The sequence below is a fragment of the Rattus norvegicus genome, chromosome 10, assembly GCF_021556685.1.
Source record: "Rattus norvegicus strain SHRSP/BbbUtx chromosome 10, alternate assembly SHRSP_T2T, whole genome shotgun sequence".
Classification (NCBI taxonomy): domain Eukaryota; kingdom Metazoa; phylum Chordata; class Mammalia; order Rodentia; family Muridae; genus Rattus; species Rattus norvegicus.
In genome coordinates this window covers 34,927,306-34,949,562 of record NC_141543.1, presented here as the reverse complement: position 1 = coordinate 34,949,562, position 22,257 = coordinate 34,927,306, and the positions used below count along the sequence as shown (strand labels likewise).

Here is a 22,257-nt window from a genome sequence, read left to right as displayed (position 1 = left end):
GCTCCTTGCGTCTATAGAAAAGTCCACTTCAGTTCTCAAAGGTTGGCTTCATTCGGAACAGGACACTGCCACATACATGAGTCAAGGGCTCCACTAGCTCGGCTCGGGCGGAAAAATACGCCACAGGGCCAAAGCGGCTATCCGAGTTCGGAGCATGCGCAGAACAGCCGGCGGCCACCCAGGAACCGGGAGGGGGTCTCTTTCACAGAGGCCACAGTCAGGAAAACACTCGGCCAGGGCTCCCCGCAGGCACAACATCTGAGGAGAAACCAAACAAGCTGTCGCCTAGTCCCCTACAGCACATTTCCGGTCTCAACCACACTTTCCGGTCCTCCCGCCGGTTCCGGTCCCGCCTCTCACTTCCGGTCTCCTTAGGTTCCGCTGCGGCCGGCTTTTTCGTCCGCTGTAGCTGGTTCCGCCGCGCTCCAGGTGAGGACGCGAGATTCTCCGGCGCGCCTGCCTGTGAAGGCGACGCTGCGGCTGGGGGATGCCACTGAACTGCATGCGTCCCGTGGTTTGTTTCGCTGCGGTCCGGGTAGGCTGGGACCGCAGCTGTCCCGCCCGGCACCCAGAGGCCCCTGTCCCGGCGCGCTGCGGGTCGTGGCCGCCGCCTTCGCATCCGGCCTTCTCACCTGATCCTAAGGCTTTCCACATCCTAGAATGTTCTGCGTCCGCAGGCCTCATTCCTCCCTCTAGCAGGGTCTGTCTCGCCCTCCCCTCACGCGGGTTGTCGAAGTCGTCCAAGGCAGCTTGTTTCTGGGTCTCTCTGCCTGTCTTCGGATGCTCTCCCGGGCCAGTCCCAGCTGCATCCCGCGCGGCTACTGCTGGCCAGTGCCAGGGCCCGGGGCCCACACCCGCACACTGACTTTTGCAAGCTTGATGAGAAGTTCACACTGTTACTTTTGAAATTGCCGCCGTTAGCTGCTTTTAGTTATGCGGTGTTGGGGCGAGTCGCTGTGACTTATTTTGCAGGTTTCTAGTCTAAACCAATGAGGTCATTTGTTAGTCCAGGATTGTGAAGATTAAGATAGTTGACGAAGTAGCGACAGTTCTTCTATCTTCTCGGAGCTTATAAAAGTGCTGTCAGGTGTTATCGCTTATTAAAACACATACATATGAAATGACTCATCTTAGGGCTTAGGAGGCTGAGGGCCAGAGGTAAGAACTGACTTAGGCAAAGCCAACACAGGGTGTTAGGCAGAGCTCCAATTTAAATATATGCTGATTATGTAGCCCATAAGAGACCTCTTTGAGTTGGATTGCCATAATTGCCCCATTTGTGGTACAGATGTCATAAACTATTAGAATTGTATGAGAAAGAAAGTATAAAAATGATCGTGGTTTTTTGTCCCGCATGATTCTCAGTAGTGATGAAATGAGATCCAAAAATTAAAAAAAAAAAAAAGTTTAAGAACGAAAGCGGTAAAGGTTTGTAGAACCTTTGTTTTCTATCTATGCCCAGAATTTTGGGGCATTTGTCAACTTGTTAACCGTGTGTGGCATAAGTTCTTTAGGGAGTAGTGCCCTTTTGTAAAGTGCATGGGGCCCATGCCATTGGCAGGTCTTTCTAAAGCTGGTAATATGGAGCCTAGAGGAACAGCATGCCCAGAGTATGCTTCAGAAATGGTAGAACATGATTATAATGTACATGTGAGGTCCCTTCCCTTTACCTCTGATGATACTTCCAAGAAGTTTTTTATCAAATTAGGTCAGTGCTCTTGGTTGGAAACCACTGGTCAAAATCATCTCATGGTCTCCAGACTACCCTGCCCATCAAAGCACAGATTAGCTTAGCTCTTGTGAACAACCATTCCCATTTCTGTGTCTTACAGAAAAATGACATGTAAATTATTTCAAATTGACCCACACACCTTTTTATTGAAGGTCATAAAACTTCTTGGGACAGAATCTGTCTAAAATGGCATTGTTGCCCTGAGTTAGCAATGTTAGCCTAATTTTCTGTAGAATATCATTAACGTATGAGTAAGTCTTAAGTGTGACTCTAAAGAGAAATGGGTAACCCAATGTGAATATGGATTTGTTACTCTTCCAAGCACAGTAACAGATTTCCTAAGTCTTTACAGATTGTTAATTAAAATTTACCTTCTCTCAAAGTTGGTTGTGATGATTACATGAATTATGCGATCAAATACTTCATCAGGCGCTCGAAAGCTCCACAAAAATGCCCTGAGATTAGGAAACTCAGTTCTCTGACCTGTGAAGGAAGAGAGTTTGTAAGTGTCGACAGCTTTATGGGACAAGCAGCCTGCGTTAGTTGTTAGGGAGAATAGCAGCTGCCATGTAACATTTCTGTGGTTGGATCTATATGAGCACATTAAAAAAACAACCCTACAGTTTGATGCTTTAACTCCTGTAGATTGAGTTAGACCACTGTGTCATAAGGGATGCACATAAGGGATGTGGTGAGGTTTAGTCAGGAAACTGATACCAGTTATGTGCATGTGGGTAGATTATGTAACTGTTTCCTCAATGGCAAAGAGGGATGTTCTTATCAGACACCTTTATCACATGAGATTATCTTCGTGCATCTGGTTAGTTTGTAAAATGTCTAACACAATGGTATACAATCTAGGGCTGCCAGAAGCGTACTAAATGGTCAGCTTTAGGTTTACTTATTTAGGCGTACAGAGAGTTTTCCAGGCACTATGTCAGTTCGAAATGTTAACCAGTTTACTCTTCATAAGAATGCACGATACAAATAGTATTCCTTTGTTTTACAGATGAGGAAAAGTGCGTGCTAAGCGAAATACTTAAATAGTAAATGGGAAATCTAGGGTCTGAGCCCAGGTGGTTTGCTCTGGGTTCTAATGAATGCCTCTGTAACATTAATTGAACATGGATATCTGTTGTGAGGGACTTGCCTCCAGCAGAAACCCAACCAAACAGCAGGAGGGGTAGGTAGCTCATTGTTCCTTTCTAGGTGAATGAGGAAGAATCTGAAAAAGTGGGAAATTACTATAAGCCAAAACAAGTAGGAAAATTGTAATGTGGAGCATTGTGGGAGCCTCTCCCTGAGGAGGCACAGTTATCTCCACCATCAGACTGTACAGCAGAGTTCAGGCTGCACACACAAGTTTGTGTTTGACCTGTCAGTTTTACTTTCCTCATTCACATGCGCCTGTCTCTTAGGTGTTTTGTCTGGCAGGAAGCCGCTGCTTCATATGCTTGAAGAATGTCACTCCCCATCATTGTGAAATGGGGTGGGCAGGAATACTCGGTGACCACGCTCTCAGAGGATGACACTGTGCTGGATCTCAAGCAGTTCCTCAAGACCCTTACAGGAGTGCTCCCAGAGCGCCAGAAATTACTAGGGCTCAAAGTAAAAGGTAATGGCCACTTCATGGTTTCCACACTGATATTCGCCATTATAGACTGTTTTAAAAAAAAAGATAACTTCTCTTGATTTTCCTAAACTCGTTTAAGTGGTACAGATAAGAAGAGTGAACTTAGTTGAAAATACCACTACTGTTTTGATGGCTTTGGTTCCCCTGACAGTTGGTATTTACTTGTTAAGGCGTTGACACAGAAATCCCAGATGAATTATTTATTTCTGGCATCTGCACCTTACCTTTCATTATGACTTACGCCTTATATCCTCCCCAGATTGTCTCTCCTGTTTGAGAAGTGGAGACTATTTTATTGACAGTGTTCCTTGCTAACTTACTTGTATCTTTTAGGTCTCTGACAGGTGAGTTTGGGGTAATAGAGAATCTGTGGTGTAGTCTCTGGCTTTGGGGCTTCTGGGACAGCGCTTTCTTTAACTTGGGCATAGGCACGAGTTGCTTTTGCTTAGTTAGTACACTAACAGGCCAGATGGGACTCAGGAACCCAGCCCCTGTATGACTTGTGACTTACTGTGCTAGATACATACTGAGTAGTAGCATTTTTTTTCTTTTTCAATGTAAGAAAAAACAAAAGAAACCTCAGACTACCAGACCTGTAATGTGTGGCTTTTATGTAACGGAACAGTGAACCAGCACCTGAACTTTAGTGAGAAAACAGTCATTTGCTTGTATTGTAGGCAAACCTGCAGAAAATGATGTTAAGCTTGGAGCTCTCAAACTGAAACCAAATACTAAAATCATGATGATGGGAACTCGTGAGGAGAGCTTGGTAAATGTTTACTTTTGTTACCATATGTCCTTTGGAGGTGTTATGATGTGCACAGTACTATTATGGCATAGTTTAAATTGTGGTAAAAATTTCCATCTAATGATCAGTGAAAAATAACTGCACGATGACCGTGGTATTAACTCAGCAGAACTAACTAGTGGGATATGTTAGTATGTAGTTAGTCATAAGTATAATGTAACCAATGCAGCAAAATGTAACATGGCAGATCTGCCCAGGGGACATACAGAACAAGTAGTTAGCAGTGGGATTTCTCCACCATGTGTGCTTGAGAGCTTAAATTACCGATATTTGTTTGTTATGCTGAAACACAACTTTCCTGTCTTAATAGGAAGATGTCTTATGTCCTCCCCCTGACAATGATGATGTCATCAATGATTTTGACATTGAAGATGAAGTAGTTGAAGTAGAAAATAGGTAAGTGCTTTTGGCCTTCAAAGACATCGTCACATGGGGAAAAAGGGGCTTTTCATCTGGCTTTACCATTTCTCTTAGGGAAGAAAACCTATTGAAGATCTCTCGCAGGGTCAAGGAGTACAAGGTGGAAGTGCTGAACCCTCCCAGGGAAGGGAAGAAGCTTCTGGTGCTGGATGTTGATTATACGCTATTTGGTGAGTCAGTTAAGGCGCTCAGCTGTCCTTTACCTAATACTTTCAACCCCCCACCCCCCAACAACTCAGTGTGTACTTAAAGCTTCCTTTATTGTTACAATTTAGGAAATACAGATACACAAAAGGAGGCATTACCTAAAATTTAAGGTAATTTTAAGAACAAAAAATGACCACATTTAATATTTTGATGTCTTTTAAGAAGTATGTTTGTATGTATCTCCCTTTTCATTATTGCTATGAATTAAATGGCATGCGGTGCTGCTGGCTAGTTTTTATGCCAACTTGACTCAAGCCAAGGCTGTCTGGGAAGAAGAAATCTTAACAAAGAAAATGTCTCCATATCATTGTGGTTGGGGGGTGGGGTGCTCACTTCGGGTGGTGCCTCCCCTAGGCTGGTTTTCCTGGGTGCTCAAAGAAGGCAGGCTAACTAAGCCATGGGAGCAAGGCAGTAAGTGCCAATCTTCCATGGCTTCTGCTATACTTCCTGCCTTGAATTCCTATTCTGACTTCTCTCCATGAAGGACTGGGACCTGAGAGTTGTAAGAGCTTTTTGGTTATGGTCTTTTATCACAGCAATAGAAACCCTAACTAAGTCACCTAAAAATATTCGTATGTACACATAGGTATTTGTTGGGACACAGAATAAGGATTTATCCTAATTTAACCAACTCAATCCTGACTAACACTTTTATGAGGACTATTTTAAGAATAGTGTTGTGTTTTATATTTAACCCTTGTTTTTTGTTTATATTCAGACACCTTTCTTAAATTTAAAATTACTGATTTCAATTGAAAAAGAAAGGCATTCATTTTATCTTGCCTTGACAACACATAATTTCTGCTACTAGAATTTTCTTGCTTGTAACCCTAAACATTAAATGTTTTGTAACTTAATGTGCACTTTGTTTAAGAATTAATCAACTGTTGTTGTGCAGTGAAGTCGATTTCCTCAAGATGATGAGTATGTGAGTATGGGGCCTTAGTGATCATTACTGTAAATGATATTCAGATTAGGTAAGAAAGTGGACAGCAGATCATGTAAGCCTGAATTTTCAGCGTTGCTTTTTTGCACATTATATAGAAATGGTCCATGACGCTGCAGTTCACAGGCATTACATTCTGTGTTTTGTAAAACATCTACCTGTGCTCAGTGTCTTTTAGTCTCATGTGACTTGTAGTTGTGTGTCTTGTATCTCATAGACTACTTTTTATACCCAGTACTTGTCCCTGATAATAAACTAATAATGTTTTTATGATCCACTTTTTTTTTTTTTAGATCATAGGTCTTGTGCAGAGACTGGGGTAGAGTTAATGAGGCCATATCTTCATGAATTTCTAACATCTGCATATGAAGATTATGACATTGTTATTTGGTGTAAGCTTAATTTTTTTTATTAGATTTCCATGGAAATAAGGTGGTTACTTATATTATTCTACTGTGTAAAGCATGACTTAAAAAGACTTGTTTAAAAAAAGTTTTTTTTAAGTAAATTTCTAAAATGATATTTGACTTTCTTAGGTTATTATATGAAGTACATGTATGTTTGCTTAATAACATTGTGGTACGTGAATATAGGATAAGAGTAGGCTATGGTGTTAAGAATAAAAGTAGTTATTTGTTTTTGCAGTTGAGGATTGAACTGGTGCTTTCTGCATACACTAGACAGTGCCCTGTGCTATATTTCAAGCCCTTAATCTTTAATGCTTCCTTTCCTTTCTTACTCTAGTTTCCAACTATTTGGAGACAAACATTCTCTTTAACAACAAATCTTAGTGATGGACAGAAATGAAGAAATGAATTGCTTCAGGAAAAATTAATACACAGCAGAAGCAGAAGGCTTCAGAAGTTGAGGTCTGGCCATTCAGTGACATGCAGACCCACAATAGACCATGCGTTTGCTGCAGAGTAGAGACTTAAGTATTGCTAAGGCCATGCTTTGGTCTGGGTGGCAGTTTTCGTCCTATTCCCTGGTAAATGAAGCAGTGCACTGATTGACACCCCACCCCTGCAGACATTTGCAGTTACTTCTTGGCAGTTTCCTGCTCAGAGAGTTGCCCTGAATGAAATAAGATCCCATCAATTGTAAAAGTGTGTAGTAGGCATCTGATGAGAAGCCAGACAGTGGAGTCTGTAAGCTTCCTTTGTACTCTCCTTGTAACTCAGAATGTTTCCCATGTTCATTGACACTGAGCTCACACCTGTTTGGATTAAAAACATGATCAAAGTGTGCTGATTTCATTGTTCAGTTTGGGAGAAGAGAGCTCACTGAAGCATTTTTTTTTTTTTTTTGAGCATTTTGACATGACAAAGTCAGTTACTAAGTTTGACTTAGACATTTAGACAACCTTTATAGCATATATTTAAAAATGTTATTGGTAAATTATCCTATTGTTGTAGATTGAAAGATTTTACTTTGAAGCTAAATACTAGGATATTAATCGTGTCCTTTGTGATATCAGGGAGGACATTTCATCTGTGTGAACCTCGTGTTCTTCACTTTGAAGTAGTAACTTGACCTGTGTTTTAGATGGGTTGTCAGACTAGGTGTCCTGGATGGTAACTTGCGCCATTGCTCACATACAGTGATTACCTCACAGTGAGCAGTTATTTACTTTATGTGTCTCCTTGTTTTTCATCTGGAAATTACGTGTAGAACAGGTTCTAAGCTAACTTTTTCTTACTAATGTTTGTATTGTAAATAGAACACTCTATAAACTTACAGTTTTACTGACCAATTCTGTATGTAAAGTGCAAGAGACGAGGAGAGCATGCAAAGATGAAGACTGGATTTTCTGTCAGTGACTGTCAGTCAGAGTCTATTGGAGCAGGCATGTAGTGTAGAGGGTCTTTATACATTTGTCTCTGGTTCTTGTAAGGTGCGGGGCTTAATGAGATTAATTTGGAAGCCTGACAAAGCGCATACAGTCATTAGTCCTGGCTGGTCTTCCACACTTTATATGTGAACATTGGTACTACATATGCTTATGCACTGCCTGGATCTGCTGCCAGAGAAAGTTAGGATTCATTCATCTCAGACTTATTTTGGAATGAAGAAATAGTGGCAGGGCTGATTTAAAAGGAGCCTGGGTTTTAGTGTAATGGCCACCTCTGTCTAATAATAAAAGTGGTTTAAGTTTTATACTTTTTAGAAGAAGCACTAAAGTAAGTTTTTAGGGACTGTTTTTAAAATTGTTATCTCGCATAGAAAGCTTATTTATTCAGAACAAAAATTTTTTTAAAAAATGAAACTCAAAACTTTTCATATGTATTGTATTATTCCTCATGTTTTAGCTGCAACAAATATGAAGTGGATTGAAGCTAAAATGAAAGTAAGTGTTAGAAACAAGCCATTTCACCATGTTTTGAATTCACATTTGAGAGATCAGAGGTTCTAGGACTGAAATCAATTTCACTTTTATTGGCTGTCTTTTAGTAGATACAGAATGCCAATCAATATTGGGAGTAGAGGTGTGTGTGAGCCTGCTTAATGGTGGATTGATCTGAATGTCTAAGCTGTTTTCAAGAAAAAGCTAAGCCCCCTTGTATTGCCCTTATACTCCAATGTTTGCTTTGCCCTTTGCTCTAGTGTGATACTGAAGAGGTGATTCATATCTAAATGGTCAGTTAGTGAATCCACTTCTGCTTTACTCACTGACACAGTTCAGCAGAGCAAACGCTTTGCTGTCGTGTAGCAAAATGTATCTCAGTACATCGCTGTAGAAAATTGACATTTTGAGAATTTTGCAGATAGAATGTCTAGAAAGTCTGGAATTCCCACATTTGTATTTTAACTTTATGACCGTTTGTGTTACAGGAGCTGGGAGTGAGCACTAATGCCAACTATAAGATTACCTTCATGCTAGACAGTGCCGCCATGATAACTGTGCACACACCACGGAGGGGGCTCATTGACGTAAGAACCTGGGACTCACTGGTGGGAACGATAACAGTATTTTTAGATAGGACACTTTCTGTATAGAGTCTGACAGAAAAAAACCTAGAAAGAATTTAGAATTTCATCTGAACAAGTAGTAAAATGACAGTTGAATGTTGACAGAAACCTCGTATTTAAGATTTGGAACAGTTAGGAGGCAGGCAGATCTTTCTGAGGTCAAGGCTAAGTGTGATCTACATAGTGAATTCCAGGCTAGTGAGGGCTATATATAATGAGACCCTATCTCAAAAAATTAAATTAAATTAATTAATTTTAAAAAATTAATACATGAACTACAATGATGCACTTAAGGGTATTGAAGGACCATCAAGAAAGGAACTGTGTCAAGGCTGTGAAAATGGCAGACAAGGTAGGTGAGAAAAACACTGACTATTAACAAGAAACATGCTGGAAACAAAGCAAACTGTACTCACTGTTCTCTAGAAGAAGCTAATGCTAATAATACAGGGTCAGGTCGTACATGTTACCCTAGAAAATAGCAGCAGGATCGGGCTTTAAAAAATGACTAAATGTAACACGGTTTACTCCTCAAGTGACTGCTTCTACGAGACCCTGCCGCAGGCGTGGTTAGAGAGATCCATGTCTTATGAAAACAGCCTAGGAATGGAGAGAGGTTAGCATGTTGGAGCTGTCTAGGGTGCTGTCAGTGGTAAAAAGAGAAGAGAGTCATCTAAACACGTGAGGACTTGCTCAGTGCACACACTAGGGGAGAAGTAGAATTACGACCTACTGCATACAAGTGTTACAGAGCTCAGGAACTGCTAAGTACAGCAGGGTTGTAATCGTGGGGCATCAAAGGACAGCTAACTGCCCTTGGCTAGGAATGAGAGCTGGGACTGGTACAGTGGGCTGCAATCCGCTTACTCCACTGATGTAGTAGAATAGTTAAGGACTCAAGTAGGAGTATCTACATGGCGTCGGCAGGCCAGTGAGAATGGTTCTTAGCCTTTCTTTTGTAGTAGTCCTTTCAGCTTGGTGAATTTCCTGAGCCAGTTTTTTTATTTAAAAAACAAAACAAAACAGAAAACAAGCCTGGAGGTAAATAAATCAGACTGTCTAGTACCTGATTTGGAAACTTCCTTTGTGCCTTTCTGTATTTTCAGATTATTCTATGGTCAGCAATATAATATTAGGGTTCTAACTTTTAAAAGGTAGTCCATGTTTGGGGGGAACAGGTGTGCCAGACTTAATTTCCAAGCAGATGTGGGGTTTCGTCTTGTTCAGTCCTGGTGTCTTTGAGCAGTCTTGCCATGGAACATCCTGAGACAAGTTCCCTACAAACCCCTAGGTTCTGGCTTACTGTGTTCCTATATTCTTGTCTCAGGAATTGGGCAGTTCTGTTTTGAGAATAAACAAATAGCAAATAATTTAGGTGAAAAAATGTTTAGCAAAATTAAAATAGTAATTTGTAGAGAAGAAAATGTCATGTTAGGCCAAGCAGGAACGGAGGCCCCGAGGACAGCATTTCTGTCCTTGCTGCCTAGTCCTCATGTCACTGAGTGGGATTCCTGCCACTAAGAATCACTTTTTAAAAATGTATTTAAGGCATTTTCTCAATGTTTTATTCATGTGTATTTATTCTTCAAAATAAAGTCAGGTTTATAGTTAGTGAACTTGTCTTCCTAGGACTGCAGTGCTCAACCTAGGAGGTTGAAACCCCTTTGAGGACTGAAAGACCCTTTCACAGGGGTCACCTAAGACTCATAAAACACAGATATTTATATTATAGCACATAACAGTAGCAAAATCACAGTTAGGAAGTAGCAGTGAAAATAATTGTATGGTTGGGGTCACCATGACATGAGGAACTGCATTAAAGGGTCATGACATTAGGAAGGTTGAGAACCACCATCCTAGATACTCCTTAATTTCATGCAGGCTAGTGACCTTGTTATAGAGAAGCGTTTTTCGTTGTGTTAGACTTTGAGAAACTGTGAATGTTGGCAGATATGTCTGTATAGAGACCTTTGTAGTCCTGAAACAAAACCAAGAATTAAAATTCTGGTGCTTTTGAAGTTGATGGATCAAATGCCCTGGAAATCAGGCACCAGTTGTCAGTGACAAAAATCAGCTGGGCACAGTGGTAACCACTTGTGTTCCAGTGCTCAGGAGCCTGAGGCTAGAGGAATATGAGTTCAAGGCCAACCTGGGCTGCAGAGCGAGACTCAAGTGACAAAACAGAAGAGACACTACAGACAGAAGCCACGGGGTTATTTAGCATTAGATGTCAAAAGCATTAACTGCAGAGCCTGTGTAGTTGTCCTCACTAAGATGTTCTAGTCTGACGGTCTTGAGAGAGGTGGCTGTTGATCAGTCCAGGAAGTACCTACTCTTTTTGCCCCGAGTGTTCATGTGGAAATATGTAAAGTGTCGTGGTTGGGTTGGGTGAGTTGGACGTGCACCAAATGGTGAACATTCGAGGCTCACATGGTGCTTGGTGATTAGCAGCCCCACAGGTAGGAAGGACCTTGCTTTCCTTTTAGGATGGGGTGAACTGTTAATACGTTCTGAGATAAATACAAACCTTTATTTTAAGGTGAAGCCTCTTGGTGTCATTTGGGGAAAGTTTTCTGAATTCTACAGCAAAAAAAACACCATTATGTTTGATGACATAGGAAGAAATTTTCTAATGAACCCACAAAATGGACTGAAGGTAAGGAAGTTTTACTTGTTTAAGCTCATGTAGCCTGAACCGTGGTGTGCCCTGAAATTTTAGATGATCTTCCACTTAAGAGTGGACTAGTATTATCATTGTCTTCAGTTGTGCTACAGTTGCCTATAGTATTTAATACAGGAACATGTGGTTTGTGGCCTGGGAGCAGCAGGCTATCCCATGAGGCTTAGGTGTATATAGAGAATATTCTGTGATTTTTATTCTAGGATGAAAAGTCAAGACTTGCTCAAAGTCATGTATGTAATGGGTGTTTGACAGAGTTTGGACTACTCTGTGACGTGGCTCCTGGTCAGTGATAATCTGAGCACAGGTCACATGAAATCTGTAGGAACTCGAGTCTTGTATCCTGCGGTGTAGAACGCTAGAGCCTGAATGCTTCTAATGCTGCTAACGTAGCTGCCTCGTGTAGCACAGAGGTGCTCTGTGACAGCAACGAGGATGTCTCCATGTGAACTGGAAATCCTGGTGCTAAGGTGTTTTTTCTCTGACCTGGACTATGTATGTAGCCAGTTAGGTTCTAAGTACAGAAAGGGATGGGAACGTGTACAAAGTATGTCCGTAAGCCTTTATAAATTATTGAGTTGGTGTTAGTGCATTGTGAGTGTGTCAGGAGTGGTGACGCAAGCCTGGGGTTTATCCCTGCAGATGTAGCCTGTTGGCTTGGACGAGAAGCAAGAGTGCTCACTCTGTACTCTGTCTTCTGTCTTCTCACACTCTGAAGCAAACCCCCCAAACGTTTTATTTAAAATTAAAAGTAAAATGTGATAGGCTATGTTAAGTTGTATAAACATGTCTGAACTGATCTTAAGAAAAGAAAAGCAATTAGGGAAATCATTCAGAAGTGTGTCAAATTAAATAATTCAAAATTGTAGTCAAGATTGAGCCTCTCACTTCTGTTTGCTTTCCTGACTTTTATAGTTTGAAGTAATTCTTTTAAATGAAGTATTAATAATATAAAATCTATCAATCTTACAATTTGGGAGAACATAACTGATTGCCCTTTTTATGGAAACTGGTCTTTATAAATAAATGGCTAAGTGAAATGTTTATGGCAAAATGTAGCAGAAAACTGGTATGACTGTATAATAATCCCAGCTGTATAGAAGTGAGGAATGGGGCTTACATGATGGCAGCTCCCTCCACAGGACCCACATGGTGGAGGGGGAGCTGACTTCTGGAAGTGTCCTCTGCGTGTACAGAGGATGTGCACAGGCACACAGTATATACAGAGACAAGGATAGAAAGCTCATGCGGGAGTGCTCCGATAAGGATAGTCCTGCTGTGCTTGGGCCAAGCTCGAATCTCGGCTGGCTCTGTTCACAGTGGACAGAGTCAATGAAATGAGTTAGCAGAGAGCACGCAAATGTCAGAAAGAAACCAAGGGTGAGCAGCATTGCAGACCCCGGGCTGGGAGAGGCCATGCTGTCAGTTAGGCTGAGGTAGAATAGGTAGGTAGAAGAGCTTAAATAACACCCATGACTTCTTAGAAACTTAGGTGGTGTGAAAGTCACTTGCACTGGTATGTTAGCCTCAGTAACTGACTGAAATGGTGGAGTAGCACAGGCTTTTGTTAACTTTCTTGCCACAAGATGAAGTTTGGTGAACTTTGTTCATTTTCTGACAGATACGGCCTTTCATGAAAGCTCATCTAAATCGTGATAAAGACAAGGAACTGGTGAAGCTCACTCAGTACCTCAAGGAGATAGCCAAGCTTGATGACTTCCTGGAGCTGAATCACAAGTACTGGGAACGGTAAATGCTGACTGCATCACTTTCCTCTTGATACCAATGAGTAAAAACACTCTGGCAATGCCAAACTGTGCTCTTAATGTTTTATATAAGGTGTGGAAGGTGTGGAACTGTTTTTTTGGAGTCCCCTCAAAGCTATTTCTTTTAACCTTTAATTTGTTCATAAACCCGCATTCCTTCAGGTCTTTGGTATTCCAGTAGTAGGAACTTGAGAATTCCCTACTCCTCCCATCATGATTCTTTAAGGCAAGGTCTCTGTGTGGCCTATGCTGGCTTCAAATTTGTAGTCCTGCCTCAGCCTCCCAGCTGCTGGAATTTCAAACACATGCCAGCACATGGGACTGACTAGAAGTTGACCAATATTATCACACTGTAAATTGTGTCTGGATGACAGTGTTTAAAACTCAAGAAACTTCTGTGTATAGCAGCAGAAATAGAAAACAGAACCTTATGACTTTTCTTTCTAAAGATTACCATATTGGTGTAGAATCTTCTGGTCTTCTTTTTCTAATATAGCCATGGAGAAGTCCAATATAAATTATAGTCAACATCTAAATGATGAAGCCAAGAAAACCTGTAGACATGGGAGGGTTGTGCTTTGAAATCAGACCTATATTAGTTTGGTCCCAGTGTAATCTCCAGAAAAAGCTGCCAGTGGGCACTTTGCTTCCTCAGCTCCCACTTCTGGCTCCCACATTACTTTGATACAGGGCTTCTTGGTAGTGTATAATGAATGGTGTATGAGTCATGCAGGCGAGCGATACTTGGCCCCCGCCACACAGAGAGCAGCTTTCACCATGAGACTCATCTGTTTCCTGCTTTTGTCTCCACACTGCTAGTGATGGTGGTAGCTTCTAAGTGTGAGAAGTTTTAACTTAGTAGTGAATCCTGTTAAATAATATAAGGATTATTGATGAGTTGGTAAGGAGTGACACAGTCATTTCTTTCTCTAGTGCTGGGCATTGAGCCTAGCCATACGCATGCTGTACAGCCACTGTGCCTCTCACTACAGCCTTCTCTGTTTTTTACTAGAGTCCTTTGTTTGGTTAATATATTTTATGTGTGGGGTGTGTGCATATATGTATGTCCCCCCGCTAGTATCTTTTATTTCACTGCAGGAAAAAAATAAGATCTTTAAATGAAGTCTGAGTTAATTAGAAATCACCATTCTATTTAATGTTAGTAAGTAGGCAGTATGATGTGGTAACTGATGTTTGCATCCTCTAAAAGGCTGATTGTGAACTGAGCAGCCTGAGTTGGCAACTCCTTAACCTTCGTGCCTGAGAAATACTGCAAGGAACATAACACTCAGCAATGTCTAGTAATTACTAACGATATCATTTTGAAAGGTCCTCACTGAAGTAAGTCCTTTGACAGGAGAAGTAGATTGCGTTCCTGAGCTTCGTCTGATTCCGTTTTGATGAGTTTATTTCTTTCCTTGCAGGTATCTATCTAAGAAGCAAGGACAGTAGTTACCAGTTACACTCACAGTTGAAGGTCCTTGAGGTCCATGGACCTTTTTTTCTTTGCTAGGCATTACCATGTTTGTGCTGGACACTGAAGCAGATGCCAGGTTGCCTAGCTGTGGTCTTCCAATGCTTTGTAAATTTAATTTTGTATTTTTTTGAAGATCATAACAAAGTGCTAAAAAACAAAACAAAAAGTTCTCTTCCCTCTGTGTTAATTTACTCCTGAAGAAATGTTTTTGGGCATTAATTATTGAGGTGTTTCCCAAACCCTCTAAACATGCAAAAAAGAAAGGAAAATGAAAAGTGGAGAAAATATACCTACCAGTGTCATCCTGTGACTTTGGAAATGAGTTTTGTCTTATGCTTTTATGCTTTTGTCTCCTTGTATAATCCGCTGCCTGAGTCTGAGACCAAATCTATCTTCAACTAGCTAGTGTTCTCCCCCTTAAAACCAAAAGCAAAACCAAAAATCCCAGACCAGCTTTTAAGTAATGACCTGGTTTGTTATGCTGAAAACTCCCAAGAGTTGTCTCCTTGTCAGAGTTTCTCTACTGCAGTCTTCCAGGAAGATCTTGAAGCTGGAGTTGTCAGTGTTCTTTAAGAATGAAGAACATCTGTGTGATATGGCTGTGCCCTAGATGACAGGGTAACAAGCAGACTGAAGTAACACTGCAGGACAAGAATATGTTTCTTTTTGGTGGCTAAGTAGAAAAAGCCTTTCTGCCTACACTGTAGTCCTGAGCACAGCTTACCACAGTAGTAAAAAGGCACCGTCACCAACTCCACTCTCAGAAGCATGGATAGCATTTCTGCCTACTCCACCTAGTGTCATTGTAACTGCTAACACCAAACATCTAGCCATGAGAGTAAAAAGATCTGTTACTTGCAATGCTTAAGCCTTGTGCAAATATGTAATGTGACTATTGTTTTATGTTGACAGTATTGCTTTATACAGTTCTTGCATTGAAGGGAATTGCTCCTTTTAAATGAACATGGTGTACATTGTTCTTATGGGACTATTTCAGTGGTGTAAATAATAAATATCTTTTCTTAAAACATTGGTTATCTGTTTTATAATGTCTCAAATATTTTGTCAATTCACCAACCATGTTCAGGCAAGGACTCTGAAAATTAAATGCAGAGGCAGAAAGAATCAGCTGGAGGCCAGCTGCTGCAATGATGACAAACAAATAAGTGTGCTGTTCTGTGTATGTCCTTATACATTCAAAATGGTTTTAGCAGCTAGGTAACATGCTTAATGAAAATAATTTATTAAATGTTTCTTAAACATCTGGGCATTTTTTAAAAACAATTAAGGGCCAGTAGAATGTTTGCGTTTTTACTCATGTTTGCGTGTGCCTTTGTCCTTTTCAGTTATCTCTTCCTGGTACGGCAGGATCTGCCTGTCCGCCTCCCCTGTGCAGGGATTCTAGGCTCCTTTTGTGGTGTTTGGCTTTTTCCTCATGTGGATGTGGATGTGATATGGAATGTGTGGGTGCACATGGAGGCTAGAGGTTGACATTGGACATTTTCTGCCATAGCTCTCCACTTAACTTGAAGCAGGGTCTCTTGACGAACTAGGTAGAGTAAACCTAAGCCAGGTTACAGCAGGAGTCCCCATCTCCCTGCCCTGAGTGCTGGGATTACAGACTTGGCCTCTGTCTTGTGTGTAGGTACTAGAGATCCAAACGCTCGTCCTCAGTACTCAGATGGCAAGCACTACGCAGTGAGCCAGCTCCCGTGCTGGCTCGTTCATGAGTGCCAGTGATCTGGACACAGGTCCTCAGGCCCTGCCTCCTCCCCAGCCTTAGACCAAGAAGTTTTTAAAAGTATTTAAGATTCACTTCATTTTCCTTGTGTGATGACTGTTTATTGTTCCACATAGTAATAGAAAAGGGCTTCATACTTTAAAGGGAGCTGAACATGAAAGATAAGTTATTAACATAGGTCAGGAAAGAACAAATACATTCTTAATAAAAGTTAAACTACACTTAGCCAGGTGTGTTTTTTTTAACTTTCCTACCAGTAGGTGGCACTCAAACCAAAGTTTGCTAGCCAGTATGTCCCCAACCACCGAGGCTGTTTGGGATCCTGTGCTTTGTGTGATTAATCCAAGGTCTATCCCTTTTTACCTTTTAACTTTCAAGACTTACCTCTGTGGCACACAGTTGACAGTTCAGAGGCAAAACTCACTTCTACCAGGCATAATTCCAAGATTAAAATAACTGATATTGGAATACATTTAGTCTAATGACTACATAACATCAATGAAACTGTACGTTCAGAGAGTGAGATCCAGGAGCCCTTTGGGTTTGCGTTAGCAAACACTGGAATATTGAATTATTTGTGTCTGTGGTAGCATTCAGCCCCAGAGGCAAGTGAGCAGGGGAGTAGCAAGCAACTGAAGCATGTTCCACTACGGAAAGTGAACTAGTTGTCTTCTGAGGTGATAGACCTACACAGAGCAAGAGACTAGAAAATATGCAAAAATGCTCAGTATCGTTTAGTTGTAAATACTAATAAAAATACTATTCTCAAAACTTTCTCCCAAAAGCTCATGTGTTGAAGACTTGGACCCCAGTGCTCAGAGGCGGGGCCTTGGGAAAGCAATTGGACTCCAAGGGTCCTGACCTAATAAATAGATCCAGAGGTTGTTAGACACAGCAGCAGGGTTTTGCTGTAGACACGAAATCTGCCTCCTGCCTACACAGGTAACCAGTGTTCTCCACCATATCTTTGTCAAATACTGAAAGGCAGCACAGTCAACTGACCATTCACTGACACCTCCAGTTTAAACTTTCTTCTTCTAAGTTGTTTACCTCAGGTACTTTGCCACGGCGACAGAACACTTGACTTGCACAATCATGAGGTGTGAATAAGTCTGTGGGGAATTTTCTCCTCCAAGTCTTCAACGGAACTGTCTCACGATACAGAATGTTATAATACAAGTTTCCACTAAAACACTTGTGCATCAGGCCTTCAGAGGTGCCTTGGAGAGTAAACGCTTAGCTGTTTATATAAGGATCTAATTTTCAGAATAGTTTTGGGGAAACTGGGTCTTGGACTTTCAAGTGTTTTGAGCTTGAAGAAAACTCCTTGGAGATTCTCTGATTGATCTAAGACTTGGGACAGAACAGTACATTAGAAGAGAAAGGACAGGCCACTCTCAGACCTTTAAGCTAGACGTGCATGTCTGGAAATGAGAGTGATGTCCTCTGTAGAATATGGTAATAGCAAGACTCCTCCAGCAAGACAACAGCAAAACTCACAACACCTAAAAGCCTTTCAATAATAGTTCTTCCTCTTCCCCTCACCTCTTCTACCATTTACTCCTCTTCCTCCTCATTTTGTCATGAATATGTGATGTTAGCCCATTCTGGGGTCTCTGTTTCTGGCTGTGCTTTCCCCTCTACGGCTTTGAGAAGAAAGTGCAAGTGTTGAGTCAGAAAGAGGGCCCTCTTTACCAACAGGAGGTCCTTGGGCAAGTGACCTCAGCCATGCACTTGTCTTTCCTCCTTACAGAGCACCAAAAAGAAAAGCATTCTGCTTTTCTCGTTGACTGTGGCAAAGATTAAACGGGGCAACAGAGGCTCAAGTGATTTTGAACAAAGGCTGGCATGAGGTCAGGTGTTCGTGCAGTTTAAGCCACATGTCTGTAAGTGAGCTGTGCCATTCTTTATATTTTTCTAGTGCTCTGGCGGGAACAATGGGCCTCACTTAACCCCTGGCCTATATCCCTATACAAGCTCTATTAGTCCCGGAATTCTCATCACTAAGAGTGTACTTTTAAAAGGAAAGAAGTTGATTAGACACATACCTTGCAAATAGTAGCACCTTGGTTTTCTAAGAAGCTTAAAATGTGTTCCACTTTAATGTGCACGGGTATGCGTGAAGGTGTGTGCATTACAGTGCAGATGGCTGGGGAAGGCGTCTGATTCCTTGCCATTGGAGTTCCTTGGAATTGTGATCTGCCTGACATGGGTGTTAGGAACCAAATAGGAGTCTTCTGCAAGAGCAGTGTGTGTTCTTGTCTACGAGCCATTTCTCCATCCCTGTAGTTTTATTTACCAACTTGATACACTCTAGAGTCATCTGGGAAGAGTCTCAGCGAGGGACCGTCCTGATGAGGTTGGCCTGTAGGCTTGTGTGACATGGGGTTGTTCACAGTTGATTGATGTAGGGAGACCCACATGACATCATTCCCTGGCGTTCAGTCCTGGAACAGTTATGTGTGTGGTGGGAGTTGCGGGTGTGGGCTGAGCATGAGAAGCATGTGTGTATTCACTGTCTCTCTGCTCTTGACTGAGTGAGAGCAGCTGCTTCACGTTCCCGTATTGGTTTCCCCAGGATGGTGAGTTATAACCTGGAACTGTGGCCGGATAAACCGTCTCTTCCTTAAAATTGCTTTTGTCACGATGCTTAACCACAGCATTAGAGGTAAAGCTGGGGCCCTGAGACAGGCAGTTTGTTAAGAGGTTTATTTAATTCACAGTTTGAGAGAGAGCCTGAAAGTCCATGGGTGCAGTCCTCGGAGAGCTCTTCCTGATTCTATCCAACTACCGTGGCCAGCAGTGATAAGACTATGCCCGAAAATTTCACACTGTCAGAGCAGGAAGCCAGAGAGAGTGGCTTACCGTGATGCCTTCCAAGAGCACACGCAGGTCAGCTGGGGTTTAGATCAGGTGTGGCGTCCTTGACCAGCATGTGTAAGGCTTCTGGTTTGATCGATTATGTGTGTGTGTGTGTGTGTGTGTGTGTGTGTATTTTATTTTTATTTTTTATTTATTTATTTTTTTAAGAAGTAAAAGGCTGCGACCAGTCTGGGGACTACAGATTGTATTCAGATGAAAGCCTTTTAATGTAAGCAGAGGAGAGTGCATTTCTTCATTCTGTTATTTAATTTCCCAATTACTATTGAGCTATCATGATGGACTGAGGCGCTAAGAATTCAGTGGGAGCAAGAGGTTGAGATCCTGCCCCAGGAGCAAGTGTCTACGCACATGCCCGGGAAATACTGCCCTCCCATATTTCTCACGCTGTCAGTCAATATGGAGAGCAGAAAGCTCAGTGTATCCAAGTCTCACCGCCATCTGTGACTGCTATCCTCTCTCTGTCCAGAGTCCTGACATCAGGTGTCCATAGGCGCAGCCATGCATCATGTGGCAAAGCAAATTCAGGAAGAAGTGCCCTGTTAATTCTCCCCCTGGAAATGCTGTCGCCAGAGCACTGCTCTCCATGGGTCATACACGAGCAGCTGAGAACAAGCGGTCCATCCACAGAGCATCATGCATGCGATGCGTTCTTTCTCCTGGGTGTTCCTGTCGCCTCCTCCCTAGGCTCTAATGAAAGCTCCAGTGTGTCCCCTAATCCTGGCTCCGTTGTCCCCGGGAGTCAGCATCTCTTACAAATAGACGGAAAGGTGCTTCATGACAAGCAAATCCTTCAGGGCATACTTGACTATAAGATTTATGACATTTCAGTCAAAGCAAATATAAAGAAAATAAGTTTAAATGGCCAGAGGAGGACAGTGCACAATTTGAAAAGTCTTGCAACATTTTCCAAAGGATGTAGTTTATAAATGTTTCTTTATAGGAAGATTTCTTCATATTTGTGTGTATGACCATTTGCTTGTATGTATGTATGTATGTATGTATGTATGTATGTGTGTGTGTGTGTGTGTGTATGTATGTATGTATATATATACATTGTGTACATGTAGGAGACAATGGCGGGCAGGAGAGGGCATCCAATTTTCTGGAACTGCATTTAGGGATTGTTGCATTTAGGTTGTGTTGGGTCTGGCCACCGGTTCCCTGTCTAAGTGGGAAAGCCTGGGAGGTTGTATCTGGCATCACCTCGCGCTTATTGTGCAATCTCCCTGCGACAGGGGAGAAACCCTTATCAGACTGTGGCCCGGCAACTGATCTGGCCGGCGGCTCTGCCTCCTCCGTTTTAGCCGGGCCTGTCAGAGAGAAGATCTATGAGAGGGGAGTTTGGGTCTGCCGGGAGGACAGGTTTCTTAGAAGGCTCTGATTTCACAAAGGTAGAGAGAGGAAGACGTGGCCGGCGGACCGGGCGGGGCCGAGGGGACAGACTGGGGGTTGAGGGGAGGCCAATTCGGGTCCACGAAGGGTTCCGCCCGGGGGGGGGGTTAAGGCGAGACTCTCTCAAGTGATAATATAAGAAACCTGGTCAGGATGTCCGTGGACGACCCAATCTTTAACCTGTAAAATAATGATCTTATTAAATGTGTCATTCACTGGCCATCCCGCTCCGAAAGTGGGCCACTCGGATGTGTAGAGAGTCTGTCATTTTTCTTTTTTTTTTTAACCTCGACGGACTGGTTGTGTGCCCGGTCGTGGACGTCTTTCCAATGATCAAGAGTGAGACTTAGGGGCGTTGTTAGGGACTGTCCCATGTTAGTTCTAAGGAAGATTAGAACACAGAGAAAACAAACAACACCAACAGTCAAACAAACAACAGACAGGCGTGCTGCACGGCTTTGGTACCAAACTGAAAGCAAAAAGTCAGATGGAGGTGGCAAAGGTCCGGGGCCCTCTGAAAGCCAAAAATACAGACAGAGTGCCGTTAGTCCGGATCTTTCTCCTCTCCCAGATTGGGCCCCGAAAAGTCGGGCCCCTAACACCCTTGGAACGTCTTCCAGGGCTGCGGGGCGAGAAGTCCGAGCTCGTCAGCTCCTTCTTCGTCCCGCCCAAATTCCAAACAACCTGGCTGAGCGCTCACAGAACAGACCTGGCTGAGCGCTCACAGAACAGACCTGGCTGAACGCTCACAGAACAGACCTGGCTGAGCGCTCACAGAACCTGGCTGAGCGCTCACAGAACAGACAGAATAAGGCAGAACGAGACAAAATCAGACAGACAGACAGACGCCGGCCGGCTTACCTCCCAGTGGGTGGTCGGTGGTCCCTGGGTGGAGGATCTCCTTTCCCGGCCAACGCACCAAATGAAAAGCTCTCATGGAGAACTTTCCCTCGGGATGGAGACCCTCCAACTCCAAAGACCAGACCGAGACACCACAGGATGCAATCAGCAAGAGGATTTGGTTTATTGATGGGATACACAGGCACAGGCACCTGCGGGCGCTTCAGTCACTCGGGGGACTGGCGCGCCCCACGGAACCAAGGATGGGCTTTTATAGGATTTTGGGAAGCAGAAGCAAGCATACAGAAGCAGATGCATGGTTACAGGGATATAATTGGTGGATTCTAATATGGCAAGGGTTTAGCCCGGGGGCAAGTTTCCTAGCTACCTTCCTGAAACATAACGGCTGACTCAGCCCCCCAAGGGTTCAGCCCGGGGGCAAGTTTCTTAGCTACCTTCTTGAAACATAACGACTGACTCGGCCCCCCACCAGGGTGTGGGACCTCTCCCGGGGCTTTTCTCATACAGGTGCTCAACTGCAGTCGTCCTGTTGCCAGGCCTTCAACCAAACACATCCTGCTTGGCAGCCGCTGTGTACTCAGTGTTCTAACCTTTCCCTGAACCAGTCATCTTAAGTACAGCCTTGCAAAATGGCGTTACTGCTGCTAAGCTGGGGTCTTTCACCTGTAACTGGAGCTCCAGAGAACCAATTTCCTCTTCTAGCCTCTGTGAGCACTGCACACACGTGACATACATTTACAC

General features: G+C 42.7%; 1 protein-coding gene across 2 annotated transcripts; it reads left to right on the top strand.

Annotated features, from left to right (window-relative positions):
• The first annotated feature begins 358 nt into the window (after positions 1-358).
• Ublcp1 (ubiquitin-like domain containing CTD phosphatase 1) lies at positions 359-15,669 on the top strand. 2 transcript variants are annotated; one of them, NM_001394310.1, is given in 11 exon segments: positions 359-429; positions 3,151-3,347; positions 4,043-4,134; positions 4,484-4,569; positions 4,678-4,763; positions 6,040-6,138; positions 8,056-8,093; positions 8,579-8,677; positions 11,256-11,372; positions 13,018-13,145; positions 14,587-15,669. In NM_001394310.1, coding segments are annotated over 10 exon segments (927 nt in total). In that variant the 5' UTR covers positions 359-429; positions 3,151-3,193; the 3' UTR covers positions 14,615-15,669.
• The last annotated feature ends 6,588 nt before the right edge of the window (positions 15,670-22,257 follow it).